The 27,612-nt window shown below is 42.0% G+C and overlaps 1 protein-coding gene across 1 annotated transcript in view; it reads left to right on the top strand.

Annotated features, from left to right (window-relative positions):
- Window positions 1-27,612, top strand: part of gpc3 (glypican 3) — a 159,241-nt gene that overhangs the window by 107,273 nt on the left and 24,356 nt on the right. Inside the window, exon 6 of the mRNA XM_023328158.1 lies at window positions 4,169-4,280. Coding sequence (XP_023183926.1) covers window positions 4,169-4,280 — 112 coding nt within the window. The remainder of the gene's footprint in view (window positions 1-4,168; window positions 4,281-27,612) is intronic.

A 27,612-nucleotide genomic window follows, 5' to 3' on the forward strand; every position in this document is an offset into this window, starting at 1 on the left:
GTGTGTTTACCACCCCACCTGGAACCGAGATCAGAGGAGCAACACTTTGCTCCACATCAAAGAGCGCCTCGCCGATAGGCGTGAGAGAGATGCGATGCAGAATCCGGCTTCCCTGCCTGCTTTGGATCTAATGATGCTGGAAAATCACAAGGAGTGATAAAAGCTCCGGTAAGGAGCTAAAATATGGAGCCGTAATGTTAATTGAAAAACAAAAAAAAAACCAAATACAAATGTTTAAACTTAAAAAGTAAACCAACATTTAACTCTTAATTATCTATACTTTAGCACAGCAAAACTTTCTGTTACATTTGCTTTTTCTAATTTCAGCCAAATTGGGAAAAAAAAGTAAATAAAAAATACACACAAGCCATTTGTTACGTGTCCAGACGACACGAGACTTTGATTTGTTTTCAGTAAGGTTTTCTTAAATAACATACCTTGTTCTTAGGAATTTGTAATAATCAGTGTTAAATATCTAAGTTCATGTTGTCCTCATCCACTTATTGGTGGTTTTTATGCTTGTCTTCGTCTGTTGTGGTACTAATTTCTCATTCTTTGGGTTTTGGTTATTGTTTGTGTTTGATTGTCTCGTTTGGGTTGTGTTCTACAGGTCTTGCTATATTCAGTTCATTTCTCTGTTTAATATTGTTTCTAAGATTTTGCCATATTATTTCATTTTATGTTTAGTTTCTTGGTATACTCTTTTGCTCTGTTTCTTGAATTTCTATTTCTTAGATCATTTCCAGTCTCTCTGCTATCACAGCTGATTAGAGTTTCTGCCTCTTTTGTCACTTAGCGACTCTGTCCATACACCAGTGCTGGATTCTTCCTTTTCCATGCTTGTCTTTTGTCATTGAAAGACTTGTAAGTTTATCTTTTTATCACTAAACCTTTAAAATAAGTTATTTATCATAGCTGCTACTATGACTCACGGAGGTTGAAGCTAACCAGGTGCTAAAATACCATCGCTAACTAGCTTTGGTTAGGCTTGCTAGCTAATTTCCATCTGGGCACTAAAGGTGGAAATTAGCAATTTTATCTATAACCTGGTGCAGTACATTTCTCCTCATGTGGTTTAATGTTGTACATTGTCCCATTTTAAATAAATAAATTAACTGACAGGTATATTAGCAGCATTGGTTCTGGTTCATGCAGTGAAAACAGAAGGAGAAAAGCTAGCTAGCTTTTTTGCGACTGTCATGGTTTTAAGTGCAAATTTAACACCAGTTGGTTGGATGACTTTTGTCCTTGCTACTATTTCTTTTATGTTGCCAACCCATTACAACGCTACATTCATTCTGTGTATCGATACATTTTTAAAAGGGCAAAAACAGCAGTAATGGCTGTTTCTCTTGGGCATTTCTGCCGTGATACAGGTGTTAAATTTAATTCATTGTTCTCTTAAAAAGGTCATAAAAATCTTAAACATGTGTTTGTTAGACCCTCATTCAAAACCAACATAAGGGAGTCGACAACCGCTTCCAGAAATGTAGCTATGAATAAAACACGTAAAAATGTTTGAGGCTAAGGTAGCGTGTTGGACATATTTTCCATAACGCCGTTTCTACACAGTTGCAGTGTGAGCCTCCATATGCGACCAGGAAAGCTGAGCACTGATTGCTTGCGATGAAACACTCCTACACACACACACACACACACACACACACACACACACAATCAAAACCCGTTCCGCGTGAGGTCACTGCTGAACCGGTGCTGACCACATTAGCTCCTTTATAACAACCAGAAAACTAATAAAGCTGCTGTTGAGTTTCAATTACCGACCATTCCAGATAAAACTGGTTTCCTCTTTCATCGGCAGTAGCAGCGGCAGTGTTGGCGCACCGTGACCTGCGCGCCTGCCTGCCCTTATTGGGACCGGGTGGAGGCGTGATCCATCAGGTGATAAGAACGTGTCAGACTCCGCACTCCATTACCTGGGCTCCCATTTCCTCCTCGTCTGTTTGTGCCGGTGTGGGAGGCGCTGGTCCCGGTCAGACTGGGCGTAATAGTGCGGTAATCGGGGTGTGATTAGATTAGTTTATCGCAGGAGTTTACCCATCTGATCAGCTCGGCAGGCGGCAACACAGAGATTGGATAACAAACAGAGAGAGAGAGACGGAGTGGGTGGGGAAACGCGGCGACGCGTGTTAAATGATCCTGTGGTAAAATTATCTGAGTGGCATTTATCACATGAAACGCTAACCTGCCTCGGCTCCCCGTTCTCACTCCATCTCCCTCTCCCCAGATCCTCTCTCCTCGACCCATATTTTCTCTTTCTCCTCTGACTAATTGATCACACATCTTTCCATTATTAATGTGATAATTAGGAGCTGAGAGGAGATGAGATCATGGCTAATAAGGAGAATAAATAACTGGGGGAACGTAATTCGAGTTTAATGAAAAGTCTGACTTTGCGTATAGAGGGAAAGAGTGATGAGCGCAGACGTCAGGAGAGAGGTGTGTGTGTGTGTATGTGGGTGTGTGTGTGTGTGTGTGTATGCGTGTGTGTGTGTGTGTGTGTGTGCGTGTGTGCGTGTGTGTGTGTGTGTGAGGGCGAGCAGTCAGGCCAGTGTCACAGAGATGAGAGCAGAGAATGACCTCACATACACACACACACACACATATGCCTTCATATGTTTTTATCTCAAGGCTCTTTGAGGCTTACTGAGTTTCTTTGAAGAAGAAGAAAAGAGTCCAGATTTGAGTTAGACATTCAGGTTTCAATCATTTACTGCAGAGGATGATACTTCATCTCCAACCGGATCTGGGTTCAGGTTGCAAACAACCACATTTGTGTTTCAGTTTAAGTTTGATCACAAAAACAATGCAATCTGCAAAAAAAGAAGAAAAAAAAATTTTACGTGTTGCCTTGCAGCGCCTTAAATGTCATTTGTTTCCAAATCTATGGAGTAATCCTGATTTAAAAAGCTCAATGCTGACTAAAATACACAACCCTGGCTCCACCCTCTGAGTTAATGCTGGAAAAAACATATCTGTTAATTTAACACACTACCCTATGGTCTTTACAGAAGATAAACATAAAGTAATAAAGTGTGAAACAGATGAACACACAAACTAAAGCTAATTTTTAAAGTCTTGTCAAGTAGTGCTATGGACTTAAAATCTTATCACAATATTTCCTGGCACTGTTGTGATAACGAAAAAAAAACTGGCGACCTCTACAGGAACCCCGCCTCTCGCCTGGAACTTTAGCTGGAGATAGACACCAGCACCTCCCGACCCACTAGGGACAAGGGTGTTAGAAGATGGATGGAAAAATCTGGTAGTACCTGGAAGCAGTGGCTAATCTGAAAGATGGGAACGGGTTAATTGCGGCGCCGCCTGAACTCAGCAAACGTGTGCAGGAAAGTCTCAGCATGAAAGTCTGGGGGTAGAGGACACGCCTTTTAGACACAGCAGCTCCTCCTCCTCTTAACACACACGCACGCACACGAACCAGTCAACAGAGCAGCGCTTCCTAAGGTACACATGGAGGCTTGTAAGCACTCGCCTGTTGGCTGCTTGAGCTAAATTCACCCTCCAAGCTGCAGCAGCAGCTCAGAAACGCATCTCTCCTGAAGTCGTTGCATCGACACGGATGATTAAAACATCGCTTAGTGGCAAGTTAATATGCATAAAATTAATCTCCAACTCAACTTTGCATAATGACTGAAACCGTGTGAGGATTTTTTTTTTTTTGCCTCATCTCGACAAAATATGTGCATAAACTGCGCGTGTAAATCCACTTATTAGAAGCTTAAGACCCATTACGCGCAGAGGCTGGTGGAGATTTATGTTCAATCTTGTCCAGAAAATCCCATTTGGATTCCATTGTTGTTGTTTTTTATTATTATCTACCACAAAATCTATTTTAAGACATTAAGTCCTGGAAAACACTGTTTCTAACTTTAGAAATGTTTCTCCACTGAGGGCTCAGCTCTCCGTTCAGTCAGAGCTCAGTTACAAATGGACTTTTCAGGTTTCTGGAAGGAAACGTCTCAGACCTGTCATCAATTTTCCTGACACTAGATGGTGATAAACACCGTATTTGGGGAGACATGGCAGCTCACACTGTGGTTTTTGCAAAGCACAGATTACAGGAAAAAAGAGGAAAGATTCAGCAACACTTATTGTTTTTTCTTGTTTGTTTGTTTTTGTCTTTCAGGTTTGCCGGGCCCAGCCAGAAACGGCTTCATCCCGCCTCGGAGTCTAAGAGCAACAAGCAGCCGGAGCCGGTCATCAGCCAGATCATTGACAAACTGAAACACATCAACCAGGTGAGCTGAAGGGCCCAGCGCTTCGGTTTCTGTTTGCACCAAATGTGCTTTGGCAGCAGGAATTTCTGAACTTTCCTTTACATGGCGTGTTTCTGCGTCTCTCCTCTCCTGAAACAAAGAGATGAGTTCCACTTCAGCTCATCTACGTCAAAATCTATACTCGCCAACATTTTTCAAATTTGCTTCGTGGCTTGTTTTCTGGGACTGAAACGATTAATCCAGATTAATCGATTATTGAAGTTATTGTCAACTAATTTAGGAATGGATTAATCATTAACTGGAGGATATAGACTCCAAAAAAGGCAGATTATTGAAAGAAAAACACACTCATAGCAGTAATTGAGCCAAAACTGGCCAGAAAATACAAACATTTTGCATTCAAGATGGGGAAAAAAACCCTTTGTCTGTAAATATGTTGTACACAGAAATCAGGTAACAATTTTAGCTTCACCCAGTGCAAAATCTATTTAAAAAAAAATCAATTAACCCTCATGTAGTCTTAGCGTGATGCCAAGGAGGAGCGCGGCAAATGTCACGGTCGGACAACGGCGGGGGTGACTGTTCAGTCATACCGTCAGTTCCCGAAACGACACAAAGAAAGCGCAGGTGGCATCGGTCCCACCCTGCTGGACCGCACACAGGGTAAACTCGAATGGACCCCGTCTCTTAAGACCGAGGGAGAGTTAAACACCTTTTTCTGTCCTATAATAAATTGGTTAATATAAAAAATGACCAACATAATGAAGCTTGCTCAGACCTACGCTGTTTGACGCCAAGTCAGGCAGAAAGAGCTGAACTTTTCACATGATGATGTGAGTAGTGATTTAGCTGGAGATCTAACAGATTTGCATCTGTTAGATGCAAATAAACATCTAACATTGTCTAAAAGAAACATTGGAGAGGTTAAAAAAAATCTGCATAAGGTGCAGATTTTTTAGATGATCGATTAATTGTTAGATTGATTGGCAACTTAATCACTGGAAAAATCTGTTGAATAATCGATTACTAAAATAATCGTTAGTTGCAGCCCTACTCGTCTCTGATGGAAACCTCTGGATTTCGCCGCTTGAGCCTGGCGATTGCTGCCAGATCAAACTGCGCCTGTTTAGATTGATGTATCAGCCCTGCAGATCAGCCGGAGCTGCCAGCGTCTTGCCACTTGTAGCTGTCAACACACCCAGCCGGGCACCTGCACTCTTCCAGCTTCACATGCGTGCACTTTGTTAGCACAGCAGACCCACGTCTCGATGGATTACACTCCCTCTCCCCCCTTTTATTTGCCAGATCTGAGGAACCCCATCACCTCCCTTCTGACTGACAGCCAGGGACTCTCAATGAAAGCATTACAATGTGTTTCATTTCTCATTTACTCTTGCTGTTTTACTCCATTTATATACGGCAGACTCCCCTCCCAGCCACCTTCAAACGGGCCTCCGTACATATCTGTTGCAGATCTGGCTCTGGAAGGGCTTTGGCCCCTTAAGCCCCAGGCTAGTTTTCAAAACTTCCACCTGAGAAACATCCTCTAATACCAGGAACAGCTCCCAAACTGTAGAGCCAAGCTAAACAGCCCAGGGCTCTGCGGATACGACGCACATCTGAAGTACTGTAAGTCTTCCTGTTCCTCGCCGTCGTGTCAGAGGGGCCTTTCGGAAAGTCAAGAGCAGGGTGTAAATTGTGAGAAGAGCTTCATAATAAAGTACAGCTGCAGTGCCTCGCAACGGCAATCACACACTTTTTTTTTTAGCCTTTTTAACGCTTTCTCACCAAAAACATCAGTGAGTTTTATTGTGAGTTAGTGCGACTCACCAACACAAAGTAGTGCGTAATTGAGAAGCGGTTTTTGCAACTTTATTTCTACAACTCTTACAAAAAGTGGCTTTTTTTCTATTTATATAGAGCATTCTTGAGCCAACGCTTAGCAGAATCATCTTTAGATGCAGTTACAGCTCTATGGGTTTACCATTGTAGATTTCTGAAGCTTGCTAAATAAATTGCTGGTCTGAACTTTAACTGGACCATTCTAACATGAATATGCTTTGCTGTAAGCTGTTCCACTGTAGCTCTGGTTTTCTGCTGGAAGGAGAAAACCTCAAGTGCTATGCAGCTTCTACCAGGTTTTCTTCTATCATGTCTTTATCTCCAACTATCTTCAAGGTTGTTTTTTTTTAAATGGGACATTATGTATTAATAAACATTTACAAGTAAATGTATGAGATTATAGCCAGGTGGGATATTTCCATCTGTAGTCCCGTCAACAGGTTGATTTTAAAGTACATTAATACAGAGATAAAAACCACATGAATAAAACAAGGGAAGTGTTATGTAAAATTAACTTTTTTGAGCTTTACGTTGTGTTATAATGCTATTCCCTCATCTAAAACATACCTGGCGTGTTGCTTTGACTCTTTCATTTACGTTTGAGGAATCCTTTAATCTCCATGGCAACCATTTAGCTGTGCAAAACGTCGGGGTGGACCTATCTCCGCCTTCGAGGACGAAGCACCTCCTCAGGGGGTGATGACTTCCTGAAAGAGCAGGAGTTTCTTAAAGAGACAGAGGCCAAATTTCACATCATTAAATTACAAAGTCAACTTTCTTCTAAGTCATATTTGATATAATATATGCTATTAATTGGCACTATGAGGCCGGAAAACGGAAAATACCGCCCCTTAAATGGAAGCAATTACGAAATTGTGTTTTTTCGACATTAGCGACATGTCTACCAAGTTTTGCGAACATTTGTAACTGAAACGCGCCTGAACATAAAAGTGGGACATGCTACTTCCCTTGCTGGTTTTCTTTTTCATGACATATAAAACTTTATTTTTAAATAGAGAGTGACAGCAAAAAACAAACAAAAAAGAAAAAAAACTCTGAAACATTGAATCAGGCAGTCACCATTTAGTCATAAAGCCCTGGACACACTCTGCTGGAATCGTCTACCTGCGCTTCCAGGGACCAGCTGTCGTCCCCGCAGCCGTTACATTTACTGAGGAAGCTCAGGTTTCTGATTGGCTCCTGTGGAGATTTGATAGGGGGAAAGAAAAAGAGAGAGAGGTAGTTTGGTAAAACGGCTGAGCTGTACTTCTTACAGCCATTCACAAAATACCTTAAACACATGGACTCATTCAAATCAAATGCTCCCTCTGTAACCTTGTTCTGTTCTCTAATTGGCTCGTGCCTATGGGGTGACGTGTGGCGCATGCTGACATTTATGGGGGGCTCTGATTGGTGTTTCCATGACCTCCTGATATTTCTGCAGGTTTTATATCCACATGGGAGCTTTTACAGTCATATCTGATGACTTTAAAGTGAAGTAATTCAGTGTTTCTTCCTCAGCTCCAGCTTCTCATCAGATCTTTACTTCAGTGCGCTGGAGGAACATCTGACAGAAGAATCGCTGCGCTTGATTGAGTATTTTATGTGCAGCGAGGCTGTTTGGCTTCTAGCTGTGGTTTTTTTTTCTTTTTTGCAAAAATCAGATAACTATTTTTTTTTTACAAACCAATCATCATTATGCTGGTCTTACATGCCTCCTGAATCAAATTAAGTCCAGCATATAGGTTGCCTTTTTCTGTATCTTTTTTTAAGGTTGTCAGGATGACTTCAACAAGTCCTTTGCCATCTAATGAGGCTAGCATGTTTTAGTTTTACCATCTGATAACACAGTCCAGGGGATTTCTGCTCGTTTAGGCACATAACAGTAGACTCGTAGTTGAAAACCGGACCTCACGTAATGGTGGCAGGTTTTGGCCAATTAAATTATGCTCCCTAATTCACGTGACAGTTAGCTAGCTATGTAGCGCTGCTAAGAGTTCAAGCTGTTAAAGTGGCAGTTTGTGTGAAATCGACTCTTTTGAGCTTTATGTCATGTTATGATGTTATTCCTAGGCCCGTCACGATAACAGAATTTACTGCACGATAAATTGTCCCAGAAGTTATCGCGATAAACGATAATACTGTTGTTTTGAGACCATTTTCAAGTAATGTTATTTTAACGGCATGATGACGCAAGAACGCATTCTCGACGATCGATAAAGTTTAAAAATCTGATGAACATTTAGCACTAGGACTGGAGAACATCTTAAACATCCAAAAATAAACAAAACAACAGCAGAAGTTCCTTAAAGCAACAGAGGGCCAATTTTAAGGCGTTAAGTTACAAAGCCTAATTTCTTTTCAGCCGTATTTGATACATCCAGCATTTTTATAACAGCTGAAGTCAACATATTACTTAATTGGGCTATAAAATGAGCCTGTGTCTAGAAAATACACGATACTGCCCCTTTAAGCTGACTTCTTAGGCTTCAGTCACTAAATTTGCATGCAAGTTTTTGCAGGTGAAATTTAAAGTAAAAAAAAAAAGTAAACATTGCAAAGGATTAAAATTCTGTCTGTTTCTAATGAGACTGCTTTTCTCGCCATCGCATAGTTCTCAGCTTGTTCAGCGCTAATAAGGAACCAGTGGCAGACTGGTTCCTAAACCTTGAGTTTCCTGATGGATCTTCACACAGCACACTAACAGAAGTTGCCCCTGCTGATTCAGTCTTCTTTTTTTTGTTTTTTTTTCTTACACCTGGAGCCCTTAGAGACCCTGAGGCAGACATCTGTTTAACGTGAACCCGGTCCGATGGGTCTCAGCTCCCCGCCACCATCATTGAAATGGGGGGATTTTGTAAAAAAAAAAAAAAAAAGAGCAGTTGTTCACTTCGGCAGAGCTGCGCAAACTTCCCCTCATATTCGCCACCGAGTCTGTCGAAGGGAAAATATGATGTCACTCGTCACCAGCGAGGCAAAACCGTTCTAATGCCGCTAAGTGTTTATTGACTGTCCTCGGTGTTTCATGGCCCTGTCTGCTCTCGGCTTGCGTATTTTAAACATCCTCGGCGGGCACCAGGGAAAGTGATGTTGTTTAGTTAAAAGCAGTTTTACAAGGCCTCCGCCTCCCGCCCAGTTGAAAGACCAGCGGCTCTGGATGAGGCACGGCTGAAAGGGAACAGGCTAATTAACCATCTGATGTGAGAGAGCAGCCCTCAGCGCACAGATAATTACTTTCATGTCCTGTGTTTTTCTTTTGTTTGTTGTTGTTTTTTTTATGCCCAGTGTATGAAGGCGGGCCAGAAGTTAGATAATGTGTAATGTTCCTGAAAGCGGAGCAGCTCGGTGCTGTTTACCAGCTGATCTCGTGGACTCCCCTGGGTCTGGCTGCGTTCAGAGCACAAGCAGAACCGCAAAACTATTTGCACCCGTTAAAACTTTTCATCTTTTGCCATTTTACAGCCACAGACTTCAATTTACTTTTCTCTTCTGAAATTCTATGCATGAGAGCAATATTATCGGCATTATTGTTGTAAATTGGGAAGAAATTATTCTCTTTGGGGGTGTGTTTCCACTAGCGTTGCATATTAGAATGATTTTTTTTTTTTCTTATGCCAATTCTTGAATTTTTTTGCTAATTCTAATCTGATTGTTGGCTTGGACTTTGACTGGGCCATTTTTAACACATGACTATGGTTTGATCTGGACAATATATTTCTGACTATGTGCTGCAGGATGTTGAGATGTATTTTTTCTGATTGTTGCAGCCTAAAATTGCTCATTTTTCAAAAGGTTGCGGTCAAAGTTGCAAAAATTATTTTTTAAAGTTTCTGCCATGGCATGGTCTTGCAAAAAAAATAAAAATTGCTGCACAAAGAGGCCTCATGCAAACGGACACAACACTTCGCCTTGCGCATTACAATTCAAAGTCATATTAAATACATTAAAATCTGTGGTTGTAACGTGATGAAATGTGGACAGAATTCAAAAGGTATAAACACTTTTTTGAGGCATTGTCGCCGGGCGATGCATTCAGGGCTTGGGTCACCCACATGCCGGCCTTTAGGGCTCTTCTGAGACGCCTTCATCCTGCAAACACTTTCCGTTCGAATGAGCAATATTCTTCCTTTTGGTTGAAACACTGAGCATAACCAGTGGTTCTTCCAGCTTGCGCTGACCCACTTTTAAACTTCAAATTAGCCCCAGACCACAGCACGTCAGGCTGTGCTTTTTAAAAATCCAGGGACTGCACACTCACTGAAGGCGGGGGCGAGAGGGGGCCAGAATCAACTTCCCTCCAAGTTTTGGTTGTTTTGGGGGGGTTTTCTGTCATAAATGCTCCGTGATGACAGCTGTACAAAAACGTGGTGACTGAAATGTGTCACTTCTCACATTGTTGGTGTAACAGGTGGGCAATGTACCCAAAAACTGTATTCAATAAGAGTAATTAGATTTAAACATATTTTTATTGAAGTAAAAATAAAATATAGATGTTCAATAAATTGCTCAAATAAGAGTAAAAAATTATTTGGTAAAAAGTCTGCTGAAGTTACTGATCAAACTACCAATGATTTAACATTTACAACTTATGTAATCAGACTGACCAAAATATAAAGTTACCTGGAAACTTTGGTATTTTAAGGATCAAAATTACAATAATTTGTATAAGTAACAAAAAATAACAAAATCAGGCAAAGGTCTGTTTCTGTGCCTGGTCAATTTTTTGTTAAAACATGTATTTTCATTGAGTGGGTAGAGAATACAGAACTTTTACTCAAGTCAAAGTTAAAAGTACAGCTTAGTAAAAATACTCATAAAATTAACATTTTTTTCAAAAAAAAGTTACTCAAGTAAATGTAAATGAGCAACTAGTTTCTACCCAACTGTGGTCGATGTTGATCAGGCAATTGGCGGAGGCACCTATGGTTTGGCAGGCGGACTCCTTTGCCTTTGTGCCTGAGCGAACCTAAACTTAACACCAAGAGGGGAGGGAGGGAGAGAGAGAGAAGGAGAGAGAGAGCACTCTAAGCCGGTCGCCTCGGCTTGTAAAACACTGTTTTCTCACGCCCAAGGCTGTTGATGTCATGACTGAGCGTCGGCCAAGAGAGTCGGCAACATTTCTAAATGGGAGAGGAGAGCCGTCTCTCGGCTTTGTTTAAATGCCTCCTCTTCTCTAGGAATCTTTAAACAGAGCGCTCTCTTCGTGCTGCGAGTCGCCGTCTCCCACACGGCCGCAGGAATCTGTGCAACAAATTCCCATGCGAGGTCCCCGTCCGTGTGTTGGCACCCTGTACACACGGCAAGCTGAAGCGGATAAAGACGGACGTCGTTTAACTCGCCTCCTCATGTCAGTTTGAAGATAACTCTGATGCCACGCTGGCGAACCTCTGTGCCTTCTCTCTCTCTCTCTGTCTCTCCCCGTAAAGCAAACCAGACTCTGATTTTTTTGGGGCCGAGTGAATTTCTGCACACAGTCTGCCCAAATTAGAAGATTTTTATTTGGAAGATGTCTTCTTGTTCTGGTGGGATTGGTTTATTTTCTCTCTTTCTTTTCCTTCCTCCCCCTGAAAACATCTGTTTAACTTCCCAGGGCATCAGGTTTCTCCTCTGAGTAACTAATCTGGCAGGAGATGTTGGAGCTAGTGGCAAAATAGGCCAATTATGTGATTGGCTTTTGATTACAGAGCGCTTCGTTTGTCAGATGAGTTTGCCATTTGGAGGGTAGAGCCTCGTGGGATTATTTGAGCAAACTCTTCTTTTCGATTCGATGCTCTTCGTAGAGCTGCATGACGAATAATACGGAAACAGTAATCATATTAATACCTATTGATCTTTTTGGTTGGCTGTTTTCAGGTCAGAGATAATCAACGGGTTTAGAGTACTGCCTCCTCTTTATTTCCCACGGCGAAATAAAGGGGTGGCAGTACTCTGTTGAAGTACAGATAATCCTGGTGGAAAACCTGCTATAAGGCTGGAAACCGCTACCTATACAGAGAGAGAAACAAGGGAATGGTTTAGATCGATCACATGTTCATGTGCTAGAACGGCTCAAAGTCCAATCTAGTCGGTTTTATTTTGTAAAAAAAAGTGTCAAAGGTGGATTTTGCAGGACACAATTTTCATTTTTCGATTTGAAAAGAAAAGTAAAAATACATGAAAATCATGCACTATTTTTCTTTTGTACCATTTTGTGTTCATCTTGAAGGGGCAGTGTTGTGTGTTTTACGGACATAGTGCAATTTATACAGGGTGGGCCACCAGGCTTTATTTGTTACCCCACCAGGCTTAGCATGGCTTATTTATGATTTTTTTTTTAATCTTTGCATTTTTAAGACTTTTAGTTGGTGTTCAGATACTAATCTTCCAATAACACATAATTATCAAGGGGTATTTTAAAAATTTCCTGTCAACTTTAAACATTTTTTTAACTCAAAAACACAACGGGCTGCTGGATGAATGACTGCCGAATGCCCCAACCACAGGGATCAGCAAGTTTTCTGGGGGAAACCTTAATATAGCACAATCAAGTATATCAAACATGACTTAAAATAAAAGTAACATTACAATTTCATGCCTTGAAATAGGGCTTCTGTCTCGGTTTCTCCATTAACCATTTAACAACGTTTTAACCAGCGTTTCTCTGAGAAGTAGCTCCTGTGATCAGCTCAGCTGATGCACAGATCCAACAGGTGTTTGCTAATTGTTGCTGCCGCTAGTCTGAAAGAGCTGGGAGATTCACGGATTTCTCAAAAATGCATGAAGGAATCAAAGCAACACTTTAGGTGTGTTTTTGATGAGGGAATAAGATTATAATCCAATGTCAATTTAAATACATTGCAGTTTGTGGTATTTTAATTTTAATGTGACTCTTGAAAGTGTCTATTATTGGATCGTCTTCACTTTCGAACTCGTCACATTTCAATTCGGAGCTGTGATTTTGTATTCTTAGTTTTGACCTCCCATCACTCCCTCTCTGAATGTTTGACACCTCCCTTTCCATCTCCACAGCTGTGCTGAGTTGTGTGTGACAGACTCCAGCTCTGTCGCCCCCTTACCCCTCACCTAACCCCCCTCCAAGCCCCCTACACCCACTCCCGACACTCTCCCACCCTACGCTAGCGCCTTCCCAGCCTAATTGAAGCCAGAACCTGGGAAAATCCTGCAGGTATACAGGTCAGGAATCCGGGGATGGAAAAATAAACCAGATCCCGAGTGCCGCAAAATTCCATCACGCAACCTCGCTTTCTGTGATCCTGGACATGCGCGCGCAAACCAAAAACACTCTGCGTGCGTGCAGCATCACCCACGCCGTGGCCGTTCCTCATCCACGTGATTTACGGGCAGTAATCTGCAAATGCAACTTGCAGCAGATTGACATTCACAAGCCGTGATAAACGGGGATGTGGAAAAGGCTTGGTTTAAAGAAAGCGACGCTCTTCAGCCGGTTTCCTAACAGACGCCAAAGGTGTCAGACCGGGCCTGCTGTCCTGTAAATGCTCTCCTTCTGACGCCGTCAAAGAGCCTCACCTTCATCTGATGTTATTTACCGAGGGGTTTTTGAAGCGTCATTTAATACACACACACACACACACCTTCAGGGCCTCGGTACTCTGGCTCGGTTCGGTTTTATGTGTGTGAAGTGAAGTATGGCTGCTCAGGATGCAGAGCAGGGTGGGTGGGCAGGTGTGGGGGTGGAAGAAGCGTTGTTGTAATGCTGCCATGTTTGTGAGCAGGAATAAGCCATGAGGGTTGTTTAAGTGAAGTGTGACACCTGGTGTAAACCTGCGAGGAGCCGCGGGGCGGCCGCACCGAAGCACACTGTCTTTGTTTTCTGCCGGGTTATGGTTCCTTGACTCTAGAAATCTAACTCAGCCTCTCCACCCCCCTCACACCCTCCCGTGCACTCCCAGAGCCCTCTCCTTCTGGCTTCCTCCCCTGCTGATTGTGAGGGCAGACAGAACATGTGAGGGCCCTTTTCCTTCCAATTAGTCTGCTTCATAATGAGGCCCAACCATCCCTACTACCGCTGCCATCCACTCCTCCTCACCTCCATACCTCTACTTCACCCGTTCTCCTCATCCCCCCTCCACCATCAATCTATCTGCTCCTCCCAGCCCCCCACTACCACTCCTCTGACTGAGCAGGGCCGCATCTACAACGATGTGGGCCTGTGTTTTGGTGCCCTATCCACCACAGTAAAATTCTTCTTCTAATGCGAATTACAATTCTTTAAAGCTGCCGTTTGTAACTTTTATGAACAAAAAGTTTTTTTTCATATGTTTGTTAAAATTATTATGTGGTGACTGTATAATGTGCGAAAATATCAAACTCCTTTGCCTTCTTCCACAATTCAGTCAGAAACAACCAATCAGGGCCTTAGCGCAGTCAATCATTCTCGTGTATGCTCTGCTTACAAGCTCCATCTTTCACGCTGCTACACTACAGCTAGCTCACTACAACCAAACATGCTAAGAATGCTAACACTAGTTAGCATGGGGAATAAACAATTCTCCTGTAACGGTGAGTTGTTTCTCCACCATTAGCACATTGAGCAGCGTACATGAGCTTGATTGACAGTGCTAGAACCCTCCCCTGACTCTGATTGGTTGTTTTTGACCAGGAGCGGTACATTTCTTCAGACAGAAATGGACCTTACCAAGCTCCGCCCACAACCGACCCACGTGACCGCAAGTCTCACAAACAAAGCCTTGCAGCGCGTCGCGTTGTTTCTATGTAAACATGACTCGATTAGTGCATCATTTCTACCGGATTTTCACAATATATCAGCTACTACAATGGACAGAGGAACTAACAAGTTCATGTCATCATCTGGGAGGAGGTTACTGGTTTCTCAGTCACAAACTGGTTCCAAACCTGAGGCCAGCAGGTGTCAGTCAGTTATGGTAGATCTGAAATTTGGTTTGATGACGTCAATATGAGAAGCTACAGACTGATAGGAGGAACCAAAGAGCTATGTAAAGGTAAAGGCAAATCTTCTGAAGTTGGGATATAATTAATTTAATTTCACATAATTACCGCGGTAGAAGCCATTTGTTTGTTAAAATTTTATTAAATATATTTGTTCTATTTGATGTTTGTTGTGAATGACGTAAACTCACAAACGAACCAGGTAATTAGTCCAACGTTTAGAAACTACAGCGGCTGTAACGCGCCACAGCAAAGGTAAACAAAGGTAAAATAACCTGAACAGGTGATCAACTCAAAACCACTCCTACCTTTTTACTCTCTCTCTCTCTTTGTAGTTTAAGCACACCTGTTACCGTGGCAACCGCCTGCGCCCCGCGAGACGAGCAAAGATTACACATTCAGTCCGTTACGATATCAAGTTTCCAGGCTTGATATTTATGTCTCGATTATTAATCAGCGCTTCCCTGAACACAGCGATGGTTGATTGACTAGCTGTACTTGGTGCTAACGTGGCTAACACGAGTAACAGTTTAGTCCAAAGCCTTTTCTGCTCAAATAAAATCTTTAGTGTATGTCAGATACAGACACATTGCATATTGATCTGTTTAGCTAACGTAAGACTGTGTAGCAGACAGGCTTCAAGGTGTAGAAGTTGTATCAGTTCTGCCATTATGCTGTACTTAGCTAACGGGAAGCTAAGTGTGTTTGTGAGACGGCCACGCACATGACCACGTAGAATGGGCATCAGCCAATGAAACGCGGCCCCTCTGGTAAGGTGCATGGAAGCACTGGGAGGAGGTGAAGGAGCTTAATTTTTTTCACAGATTATCTGTCTCATCTTACGTTGTCATGACAACTTGACAGTTTCAATGAATATATTAAAAACATAGTAAAAGTTACATACTGCAGCTTTAATACGTAGTCCTATTCATGAATTGATGCAGTAGGTTTAATAGTTGCTCCATGATGTGCATAAAAAAAAATCTTAATTTTCAAATACTTGAGTATTGTTTATGTTAATAAAAATGTTAGAATAATTCATTTGATATGGTCCAATAAGTTTTATATAAAGTACAATGCAAAACACGTGTCTTGCATTGTACTTTATATAAAAGCAAAAAAAAAAAAAAAGAAGTATTTTGAGACCCCCTCTAAGCCCTTTATAAATCCGGCTCAGACTATGGCCGGTGTGTGCACATCCTTAAAACGTTTTAAATTAATAAATGTTAAATTAAGACCTTATAAAGTCTTAAATTCATTTAAAAAATGTAAGTTGGCTTTAAATGCATTTATCACAGATCTTAGATTTTGTTTTGGTAGAAACGGTTGATCTTGTATACTATGTAGTATTTTATTTCGTGGGAGTTTTCTGTCAGGCAAACGTTTGAGACACACAGACATCTTCAATCTATTCTGACTCGAGGTGATTGCAGCTACCGCTAAATAGCTGCTAATAAACCCTAGCTCGCTAACTCTATCATTTGTAAGTGTAAATTATCACCAGTACGTTAGTCTTTGCCACTGGTTCACTTCTGTTGCCAATGCAATGCATTCTGGGGGAAAAAAAGCTTGGGACTACTATGTAAAATATGTAATTTTACTTTTGTACACTTAATTTTCTGTTGTCACACAGGTCTTATAAAATAATCTTAAAAAGTTTAAAATTTGAGTTGGTGAAACTTAAAGGTTGACCTTTCGTCCCAGGAATCACAGCTGAGGTCTTATCATCTCTTTTCTAATTCTGCTCTTTGGCAGTAGATGTTTTTTTCTTTCTTCCTCTCTTCTCATTCAGCCGTCAAGCTGAAGGAACACAAACAGCCGAGTCTTCCTGTTGCCCGTCCGATTCGATCCGCGCGGCCCGGGCCTGTTATCGCCGGGCACAGCCACACGTTGCCGTACAACAGGATCCCTCCCCTGCAGAGGTCAGGGGTCGCACTTCCTGTTTCCTGTCTCTTCTGGGTCATGAGAGGGTCTCTCCGCGAGGGTCAGAGACCTCCTGTGTTCCTGCTCTGCCTTTTGTTTGGGATGGCAGCGCTCTCCCAGGGGGTCCACGGCTCAGTTGAGGCGCCTCTCCCCGACCTGCGCTCCTCCATTCCCCCACATGTTCACCGCTTCTCATCCCGTCCGAACCCCCCTCCAACCCCTATGTTTTTTTTTAGTAGTAGTTTGTTCTGTCCCTCATTTCTCTTTTCATCTCCTCTTTTCTGTTATTCTCGGGTTTTTATCCATCATTAGGCGAGATGGATGACGACAGCGGTTGGCGGTTTTTGCAGATGACCCGGTGAAGCTTGTCACTCCACCCTGCTTTTTACAGTGTCTCCCAAAACTGTTAAACTTTTCCACATTTTGTCACAATCGCAAACTTCAGGATGTTTAATTAGGATTTTTTTTTTTTAATGTAATAAACCAACACAAAGTGCGTAATTGAGGTGGAAGGAAAAATCATACGTGTTTTTAAGATGTTGTTTGTTAAATAAAAAGCGGCCAACACTTTCATGTGTGACCGCAAACTTTGCCTGCAATCGCAGCTGCAAGTACTGCGGTGTTCGGTCTCTGCCACCTTTGTGAATCAAAAGGCTGAATATTGTCGCTCATTCCTCTCATTCGGTTTGGATGGAAAGCAACTGTGGACATTTTTTATGCTTTTTTTTTTTACCTTCATTTTTACAAGTTGAGATCCGAGATCTCATTTACAAGAGAGGCCTGTTTTGATACAACAAATTACAAACACAGCAACAATACAGGTAATTAAGAAATCTTATTCAATTAAATAAGCTAATAAAGTTATTGATTTATGTCTGGACTTTGATTAGGACATTCTAGGATGAATATACTGCTGGAAATTGAATCTATTCCCCCATTTTCAAGTCTCTAATAGATTTTCTTTTTCTATTTTGAGCTCCTCCATCGTACAATTAACTCTTACTTTCTTCTTCAGGAGGAAAAAAAAAAGCCTCCCCACAGCATGATTCTTCCATCACCATGTATCGTGATGTGGATGCCGGAGTACCTGGAGTGCTAGTTGTGCATGCCGTCGAAAACAGTGCGATAAAACAAATAATTTGAGAGCAAATCAAAATTAAATCTTTTTAGAGTTAGGGTTGACAAACTACAATACAGAAATCAGTTTTCAAATAGTATCAATTTTATCCCTCCTATATTGATCCGATACTAATACCTGCTCTGTATCAATATTATTGATATTTTTGGATTGGCCTGCCCACCTGTGCTGTTTACGGGAATTTATGTGAATCTTGTTAGCTTTGTGGTTGTTATCCTCAAAAAATTACTTCTTAAACTAGTTGTTTTTATAAATTTTCTTGTAGCCCATTGCAAATTTGTAAAAAAAAAAAAAAAAAAAGTTCTTCCACTTAACATTCATGTTACTTCGTTATGTAAAAAAATATAAAAGTTTCCGACTGTAAAGTGACAGAATATGTGAAAAGTTTTAGAGTTGCGTCCTGTTACCCACCGGAGCGCCCCCTGTCTTCCAGTAGGTGTGATTGCGGGACGCCCGGCGACCATCTGCTGACGCCGACACAAAGGGTCTCTTAGCAACACGTGATTCTGGACGCCACGGCGATAATGTGCAAAGCAGACAAGCAGCAGACAAAAAGAGATTGTCTTAAAGAGGCGTAATCTGATTTAGCAACCAGAGGCTTGTGCAGGAAGAGAAGACTTCTTAAACATTTAAACCCCGAACTCACAATCAGCCACATTCACAGACATAAGTCAAGATTTTCATTTGGTTAGCCTCACAAAACACACTGAAAATTGCTGTCATACCAGATATATTACAAATGTTAACCCTCCGCTCTCACGCGGCCCTCTGATCCGTACTGAACCGGAGCGAAACTTTCCATTCTTTCTGTTTCGGAGGACTACGACAATTTGCTGCATATTTAACTGTAAGGTCTGAGAGTGTGCTCAGCAGAGTCCTAACGCTCCTGCCAGACACATTTAAAAAACCCAGCCGGAATTTTTTGTTTTTTCTTTTTTTAAATGCAGGGAAATCTGGAAATAGATTTACAAGCTGAGTCAGAAAGGTGGAGTGGACACACGCCCAGTTTAATGCGGGGACTAAAGCCCTCCTTTTTTTTCTTTTCTGAGACTTTTGTTTCCGACTGGAATGAACAGCAGGAAATTAATGTTGTCTGCATTAACCGTCTGAGGCTGGGCACCCGTTTCATGACATTCTCAAGTGTTGAACAGATAGCAGAGGACAAGCGGGTTGGGGGGGAAGAAAACAGGGACAAGAATGAAACAGCAACCTCCTCCTTCGCTCTGCCCCTCCCTCTTCAGATTTAATAAAAGTTGAGTAACGAGGGGAGGGGAGCCGGTGGGAACGCGGGCCAGGACGAGCCGACCCAAAACGCCGCTCTGTCCGGCCCGAGGAGCTTTCCATGATTCACTCTCCGTCTGTTTCTGCTCTCCCGAGAAGTGCCTCATTCATTTCCACTCGCATGCCTGTTGTGTCAAGCTCCCAGCTCCGAACGGGGGGGGGAGGACATCTGCCTGGATGAGACGGAGCCAGCAGCTCCCTGGACATGTGGGGATTAGCTGGAAGGAAAGTCCATTTCCTCCATTTATCAAAAAAAACGAAAAAGAAGATGTCTGAGTGCTGAAAGGCAGCGTGTTTGTGTAAGCTGGTTGACCCAAGCATTACAGTAGCTCCTGGTTACTACACTGGTTTATAATATGTTGTACACTTTTGGTCTTAAAGGAAAAATTCTGAATATTTAGAGCAGCGCTGTGCAATATATTGCAATCATTATGCATATCTGAAAGAAAGGTTCTCTGTACCTAATATATGATTTGATCTTTGTTTAATGTTTTGGTCTTTGTTTAAAAAAGGACCTTAAGAAAGTAGGTCATGCTGTCAGTTTCAAAGATCTGCCATTCTGAGGCGAGTGAATCTTCACCTGCACAGAAAGGGAATGTACTCGTGTTGCACAAGATGGGGCAATATTATTGGGTCAATGTTGCCATATTTGAGCAGCAGTTGTGTGAATGCTGTAGTAGTTGTGCACATGTGGGGCATTCATGGCTTGAACTATCCTATATAAATTAACTCTGAAACAAATAGTAAACATTCAGATCATCACGGCATAATATAATGCACCATTTTGTTTGTTTGCAAATCATTGTCTGGAAACCATATCAGAGTTACAGTATGCCTGTTGTTCTGCAACATAAAAGGGCCATTTAGGTCCTGTTGTCGAAATAGAAGGTGAATTGAGTTTACGGCCCGAGCACAAGTTCTGCGGGTAATAAATCTGCCTTCTGATTGTGTTTCACGCTTTGCTAAGAAGTTTCTAATGGGGAAAGACATGCAAACAATCAGAGAGTTATACATGCTGGAAATAAAACCACGGGTTACTGATTTGTAAGAGAAACAAAGTTGGTGGACAAGCTGGTGCAGCTTTGACTTTGTGCATTTCTAATAGTTCTGTTCATATTAATGAAGACTGCGGCTGCCAAATGAAGCAGTTGAGATTGTTTGAACTGAAACGCATATCTATTGTTCACTGTGTGAAAAAATCAAATAGGGCAGCCAAATCTGCAGCAAAAGGCAGCATCTTGTTTTCACTTGTTAGGGAAAAAAGGCATTTCCTGTCCAACCACTACAAACATAAACATATGGAGTTTGTTGGGAATTTAACTGAAACTTTGTGCTGTGGTTAGTAACAAACTCTCCTGGTTAGCTTGGCATGAAGGATATGAGGAATATGTCCATTATGAAGTATGGTGGTGATGTTGCCCTTAAAAAAAGCAGTGGGAACCTTGTTGGAGTGACGACGTGAACCCTGTGAAATACCAGAATCTCTTAGATACACTAATTGGACTGAATTGTATTGTATGCAGAACTTTTCTAGTCATACTGACCACTCAAAGTGTTTTAAACTAGAGCCACTTTCTCCCATTTGCACTTAGATTCATACACCAATATTCAGATCAGACGAGTAGGCAAGTTGGCTTTTAGTGCCTTTAGTGTTCACATCAACATCAGACAAGAGATTGCTGGAGTCGAACCTACAGCTTTTGGACTACAAGATGATGACTACACTACCCACCTATCCACAGTGGCTCCCTTGTCTCTAAATCTTGTGTCTGAAGTGTACTTGAAAAGCACTTTGTCTAGCCCAGAGAACTCCAAAGTGCTTTACTCTACATTCAGCCATTCATTCAGACATTCAAATACCAATGTCGCCCCAAATAGCTTAAATTGGGTCATTCTTGTTCTTTGTTTGACTTTGTACAGAAGGTCTGGACTCTCGGCTATTGAGAAACGGTTGCTTCCTGGAGGCGTAGACTCTGTTGAAGTTTTCAATGTTAACCAATTGCTAACATTTGCCAGTGACATATGTAACGCGCCAGTTCGACGCTATGAAGCTTACTGGAAATTGCCTGCACTGCAAACAACCATTCTCCTCTGCGAAGAGAGAAGTGCTGAGCCGAATGAGGCGACTGTTGGTGTTAATTCAATATTTGGAAGCATAGCAAACATGGACTGAACTTTCTTCCATTTTTTGCTACCATTGCTAAAACTACAGGCAGACTACAATTCTAAAACAGTGCAGATAATCAACGTCATCGTTAACAACATTGTCTTCTGTACGTTGATTGGCCCGATAGAAAATCTATTGGACAAATCCAAGCCAATTTGAGAAATCCTAGCCTGACGTGGGAAGGAAGATGAGAATTGAATGGAACTGCATAAAAAGGCAATGGTCAGTTTATGTGTTTCCCAAGAATGATCGACAACATTTGTGCAAATCAACACAGAAATGAATCGCAAGACAACAAAACACCCAACTTCTTCCATGGCCATCCCAGTTTCCAAACTTAAATCCAACTGAAAATCATGAGATCATGCTATTACAACCAGTCGCTTTGTAACATTTGTTATCTGTAGATTTACTAAATCCTAACCCTAATTACAGTTTTCTTTATAAAGTCTTTATCTGACATGTTAAAAGTTTTGTACAGTTATTGCTTTAATGGGACTCAAGCTTATTGAGTTTGCAGTGCTCTTAAAAACAGGCACAGCTCATCCGATGCAGTCATTTTACAAAGTGAAGCAATTCCACATTCTTGAGTAACACCGCATTAGTGGCCGTCTACATCATCCCGGAGTCCAAGACCGATTGAGTAAACAAGTCAGTGCTCTGTGTGTCCACCCGAGGAGTGGATCTGACTGGTGCAGGCACAGAGCAGGGAGCCCACAGTGAGAGGAAAACAACAAATCTGGAGTCTGGCAGCTCATGGGGCTGCGCTCAAGTGAAATGAATTTGTTCTGATAAACACACTAGAACTGGAGTTTATTATTCTTGCTTGTTGATCTGGGACTTGTTCTCTGAAATCAGAGCTTTCTGGGGCCTGATGACTCTTGTCCCATGGGTTATCCCTTATTTTCACCCCGTTCTAAGATTTGGTCTTCGCCACTTGCACCTCTTGGCTTTTCTACTACAGCTCAGACGCTACTCATCTGTGGTGAAGATGGGGTTTTTTTTGGCTTCAGCCATGGCTTTGGGTAGCAGCATCAGAGTCTGGGACTTTAATTTAAAAAAGAGGCAGGCTTTGTCCCTTGGAGTCCTAACAGCTGATTGTTGCAAGAACCGCTCCCTGTACTGGATAACACCACACAGCCTCCGCAAAGTAATACTGAGTCTCTTTAGCCGAAGGCTCTGTTACCTCCTGTACAGGAAGTCTTGCAAACAACAAATTTATAGTTATTTCCTCAACATGGAGAAATAATTCCTTTAAAAATGCCAAAAGAAAAATGCTTGAAATACCAGCCTCTATCCTTTTTTTAAAAGATTATTATTATTCTTCACAAAAGTATTGAGCTTTCATGTTATCAACACAAAGTTCAATGTATTTTCTTGGGACTTCATGCGATAAACCATGGGTGTCAGAGTCAAATACTGCGTGGAAGACAATTGAATTATTATTGAAAAAATGTTGGAAGTTCTGGTATTCGGATGCAGCCATAGCATTCTGGGATTTGTAGACATTTGGAATGGTTTTGTGACCCATGTTTGGGGAAATATGTGGAAAAAGCAACAAATAAAGACATTGTTGGTGGGGAAAACACCTGGTGGGGAAAAAAACAAGAAGAAACACCTTCACAATCAAGCAAGGTGGTGGCAGGATTATGCTACGGAGAGGCGTTTCTTCAGCAAATTCAGAGCAATCTTGAAAGGACTACTACCCTAAACATAATGAAGTGGTTTAGATCAGACATATTTGTTAGCATGGTTCCATCAATGTTCAAACCTTTAATTTTTTAATTTTGACCTTAGATGTATAGGTCAAACAAGCTTTGTGAGATTTTTTTTTTTATTTTAACAAAATTTTCAACTGATATGCATTATGATATTGGAATTTTACACCCTAAGTAAAACATTCACATTAACACAGAGTTAAAAACCAACCACAAAACAGGCAACATTGTTGCAACCTGACTGAGAGGAAAACTAAGTCAGGTTGTTAATCATTGAGAAAACCAGAAACTCTGTTTTTATTAATCAAAGTGAACATTGTGTCACCTTTTCGCCCTGGTAATATTGCATCAAAATTCAACAATTTACACTTAGTAAATCTGAGTGTGGCCCTAATAGTCTCAAAAAAGATGTGCAGGCTGCACATCGTTTTTGTGTAACCTGCACCAACTATAAAAGCCACTTAAGACCAATGAACTCAACATTTCTTAAAAATGTCTCCAGACAAAATAAGCAAGTCGCTTACAATCAAGAAACATGTTAGAAATAGTTTCTATTTCCTTGCAAATAGAAGGAAATATTTGTGTCTCTTTTAATCCTACACACAAAGCTCTTAATGTTCACTGGACAAAGAAAGAAAGAGACAAATGTCCGTCTCTATAGAAGACGTAAAACAGCCAAAAGACCAGCAGCTCTAACTACAGCCAAAGGTGATTCTACAAACTTCAACTCAGCGGGGAGGATGTATACAATTTCACACCAAACTTTTCAGCGGCAGATTTTCCCCACCACATGTTTCATTAATATCCCAAACTCCTGCGATGAGAGCAGGTTTGAGTCTGAAACTCTTCAAATCAGGCCAGTCTGTCGTCGCTATGTTCTCTGGAAAACAGCCCGCGATGACTGGCTGCGTTTTAAGCCTTCAACTCGGCACAATTATGGGGAAAAAGCATCAACATCAGATGGCGAAGGCCCCGGCTTTTTTCAGGAGCGCGCAGTAAGTAGTCTGTTTTGGAGCTTCAGTTTTTGCAGATTAGATTTGCAGACGAGATGAGTCGAGGCATTGATAGAAACATTCAGAGCAGCAGATTCCGTCTGGCCCGAGTCATGCGGGCTTGTCCGGACTAGTTAAAGGAAAAGGAGAGAGAGGAGGGACGCACCGCGGGCCCTGATCCCAATCACGGCCACAGAGGAGGCCCCCTTTCTCTAAACACAGTTTCTGCATTTACTCTTTGCCTTCCACAGCTTACCGCACTCGTCTAAACAGATTCTAAATGTGTTACTCTGAGACTCTGAAACAAGCAGCTGACACCAGTTATTTGCATTCAATAAAAAAAGAACATAACCTCCTCCCTCCTCCCCCCAGGCCTCCTTCATCTGAGTTTAGTGCTTTAGGTCACTTAGGCTTATAAGATATTTTCCATTTGGTAAAAAAAACAATAAATTATTTTTTGCTCTTTTCAAATGTGGAGAGATTGAGATTGTTTTGGTGTGAATTCTGCAAATCAACCACAGAACAAAAGCAAAAACAAATTACAAGTCAAATGGAAGTTTACAAATTTACTACAGAGTATTAGGGCCATGCTAAAAAAAATAAAGTTACAAGAATAATGTCAAACAAAAATAAAGCTATAGTATCACAAGAATAAAGTTGTAATAATACAAGAGTAAAGTTGTATCAAATAGTGATGATGGTATGACTTTATTTTTGTAAAATTATGACTTTGTTCTCATCATTTTATGCTTTTATGTTTAAATTTTTCTGAGTGTGGTCCTAATAGTCTGTGGTCCAAATGCACTCAGGGACAAAGCGTTTATTTTTTTGGAGACTTGTTCTCTGGTGTGATGAGACAAAATGGTGTTTGGCCGTACTGACATGAAGGAAGAAGTGTGAACACCATCTCGACTTTGAAGCACGGTGATGGCAGGATCATGTTTTGCTGCAGGAGGGACTGGTGCACTTTGTACTGGAGAGAATCCAGCTCAATGGGAGAAATCCCAGACTGAGCGGTGAAGGGAGATGAGAATCGAGTGGAATTTCACAGGAAGGCAACCAGTAACAGAAAAGAGCATTAGGGAGGGTGTGAGCAGTGCGTACGTGAGAATGATTGACAGCGCTAAGACCTTCGTCCTGGCCCTGATTGGATGTTTCTTATGAGGAGTGGTGTATTTTTTGCAGATGGCATTAGAACCACAGGAAGAAGGCAGAGGAGTTAAACCTTTTTCACAAACTGTCTCATACTATAATGTCATGACATATAAGTTGAAAAACAACATATTTCTAATTAAAGTTGCATACCCCAGCTTTAATGATTTAGCAAGAGTGTGGAAAAAATGTTGCGTCTCTTTCCACCATCTCTGGTTTCAGCTGTATGTGCGCTTCAGTGTTGTCTCCCGCAGCTGATAGCCCAGCGGGCTGCAGGTTGATTTCCGTCAGCGCGGATCGAGCGGCGCGGCTCGGAGGCTCAGCTGCGGCTGTCGTGTCAAACAGTGACCCTGTGTGTGCAGTTCATGTCATGTGTCGGGAGGCAGTGACAGCCTTGCGGCTTCTGTGTTTCCGTGTCTTGGCCCCTCGTCGCCTGAGCAATCAGGCCACATGCTTTGGGGGCTCCGTGCGACGTTTCTGCACCGTTTGCTTGGGCTTTTTGTGCTAAAAGGAGGTGAACCCTGCGGTCTGCGGGACTCATGCCGTCGCACTGATTACACGTTCTCCGAGTCCAGCTGTCTGTCCAAAAAACCCTGCATCATAGTTGGAGCTTACGCGTTTCTTCCATGCCTTATTTTCCTTTCAACATTTTTGTAATCCAGAAGAGTCCCATCTAGAGCCGGCTCGCGGTTTCTCTCTCTCTCTCTTTCTCTCCCTCTCTTGTGGTGACTCTGGAGGCCCAGGGCTGATCGGGCAGCGGCTCAGCAACGCCAAAAGTGCAGCGTCACTTTCAAAACAAACATCCAGGCGACCCCTCCCTGCCCGCCGCAGCTGTGGCCGAGTCAGGCAGTCAGCGGGCAGCAGCCCGCCAAGGCGGACTCAGCCAGAACTAGTCATCCCTTTGTGGGGAGAGACACGGCTCATTTGCGCCACAGCCAGTTCGCTTCTTCATGCACTATTTTCAACTTTGGTTCATGTGCTTCCATCGTTGGTATTTTCTCAACTCTGCTTCACCCTGCGAGTGTCAGGAAGCAGAACACCGGGTTCTCGGTAGCTGGAGCCGCGCTAACCCCGTGGCCTATTAAAATGGCATTGTTGGTTTGTCTCTCTGTCTGTGGGTCAGCCAGGAAAATTTATCCGGAATTGCCTTGAGAATTATTATTATATTCTTACTAAACATTTATATGGTCTCCAAAGGATAATATCACGCTGCCCCTTGGTGTGGCATTGCTTCGACACTTCTACCAACTGCTGGGTCGTTTATTTAACCTAAACTCTGTTGTTATCCCTCCATCCCGCCACAGCTGCATGAGTTCTGCTGGCAACTTCTGACCTGGCAGTTTTACATGTAAATAAACTGATCCTTGAGCAGCTGAAATCCAAAAATACTCTCTAAAACTTTCTGAACACAAAAAGTCTACCTTGATATGGAGAAATACACAGTGTAAACCACCTTAGCACTCCTGCAGGACCAAATATGATTAGTCTTTCTTATCTCTGCTCTTGGGGAGACAGCCAATCAGCTCCAAGGAAAATGGATGACACTATAGCAGCGTTTCCCAATTCCGGTCCTCAGGCCTCCCTGCTCTGCATGTTTTAGATGTGCCTCTATTCCAGAGCAGCTGATTCAAATGATTGCATGACCATCAAGTGCTGCAGAAACCTGTTGATCACCCATATATTCAATCCAGGTGTGTAGCAGAAGGGAAACACCTAAAACATGTAGGGCAGGGAGGCCTGAGGACCGGAATTGGGAAACACTGCACTATAGGATTGGCTCCTTTGGAGATGCTGGCAAGTAGCATGTTAAGTAGCATTGTAGCTAGGTATTTTAACTTCCCCCATGTATGCTTCACTAAGTTCAGAGGGTCTGGACTCTCAACTATTAAGAAGCTTCCTGGAGGCGTGGACTCTGTTGAAGTTTTAAACGTTACCAAGTTGCTAACGTTTGGGCGTGGCCCGATTAGCATTTTCTATCAAATCTGTTAGAAAAAATCTATGAATAAAAGTGAAATTGCAGTAAAATCTGCAAATATTTAGTTTTTAAGCTAATGATCAATCTGTACATATTACAATGCAAACCATGTAACTTAAGTGACATGACAGACCATTAGAGCTATAAAGTGATATGATTCAAATCGTTGAGACTTGACTTTGACCTGCAAAAATGATTTGTTCACATCTTAGCAGCCAAGTCATGGTTTTCCATCGA

Source organism: Xiphophorus maculatus, chromosome 23, assembly GCF_002775205.1.
Source record: "Xiphophorus maculatus strain JP 163 A chromosome 23, X_maculatus-5.0-male, whole genome shotgun sequence".
In the NCBI taxonomy this organism is placed as follows: Eukaryota; Metazoa; Chordata; class Actinopteri; order Cyprinodontiformes; family Poeciliidae; genus Xiphophorus; species Xiphophorus maculatus.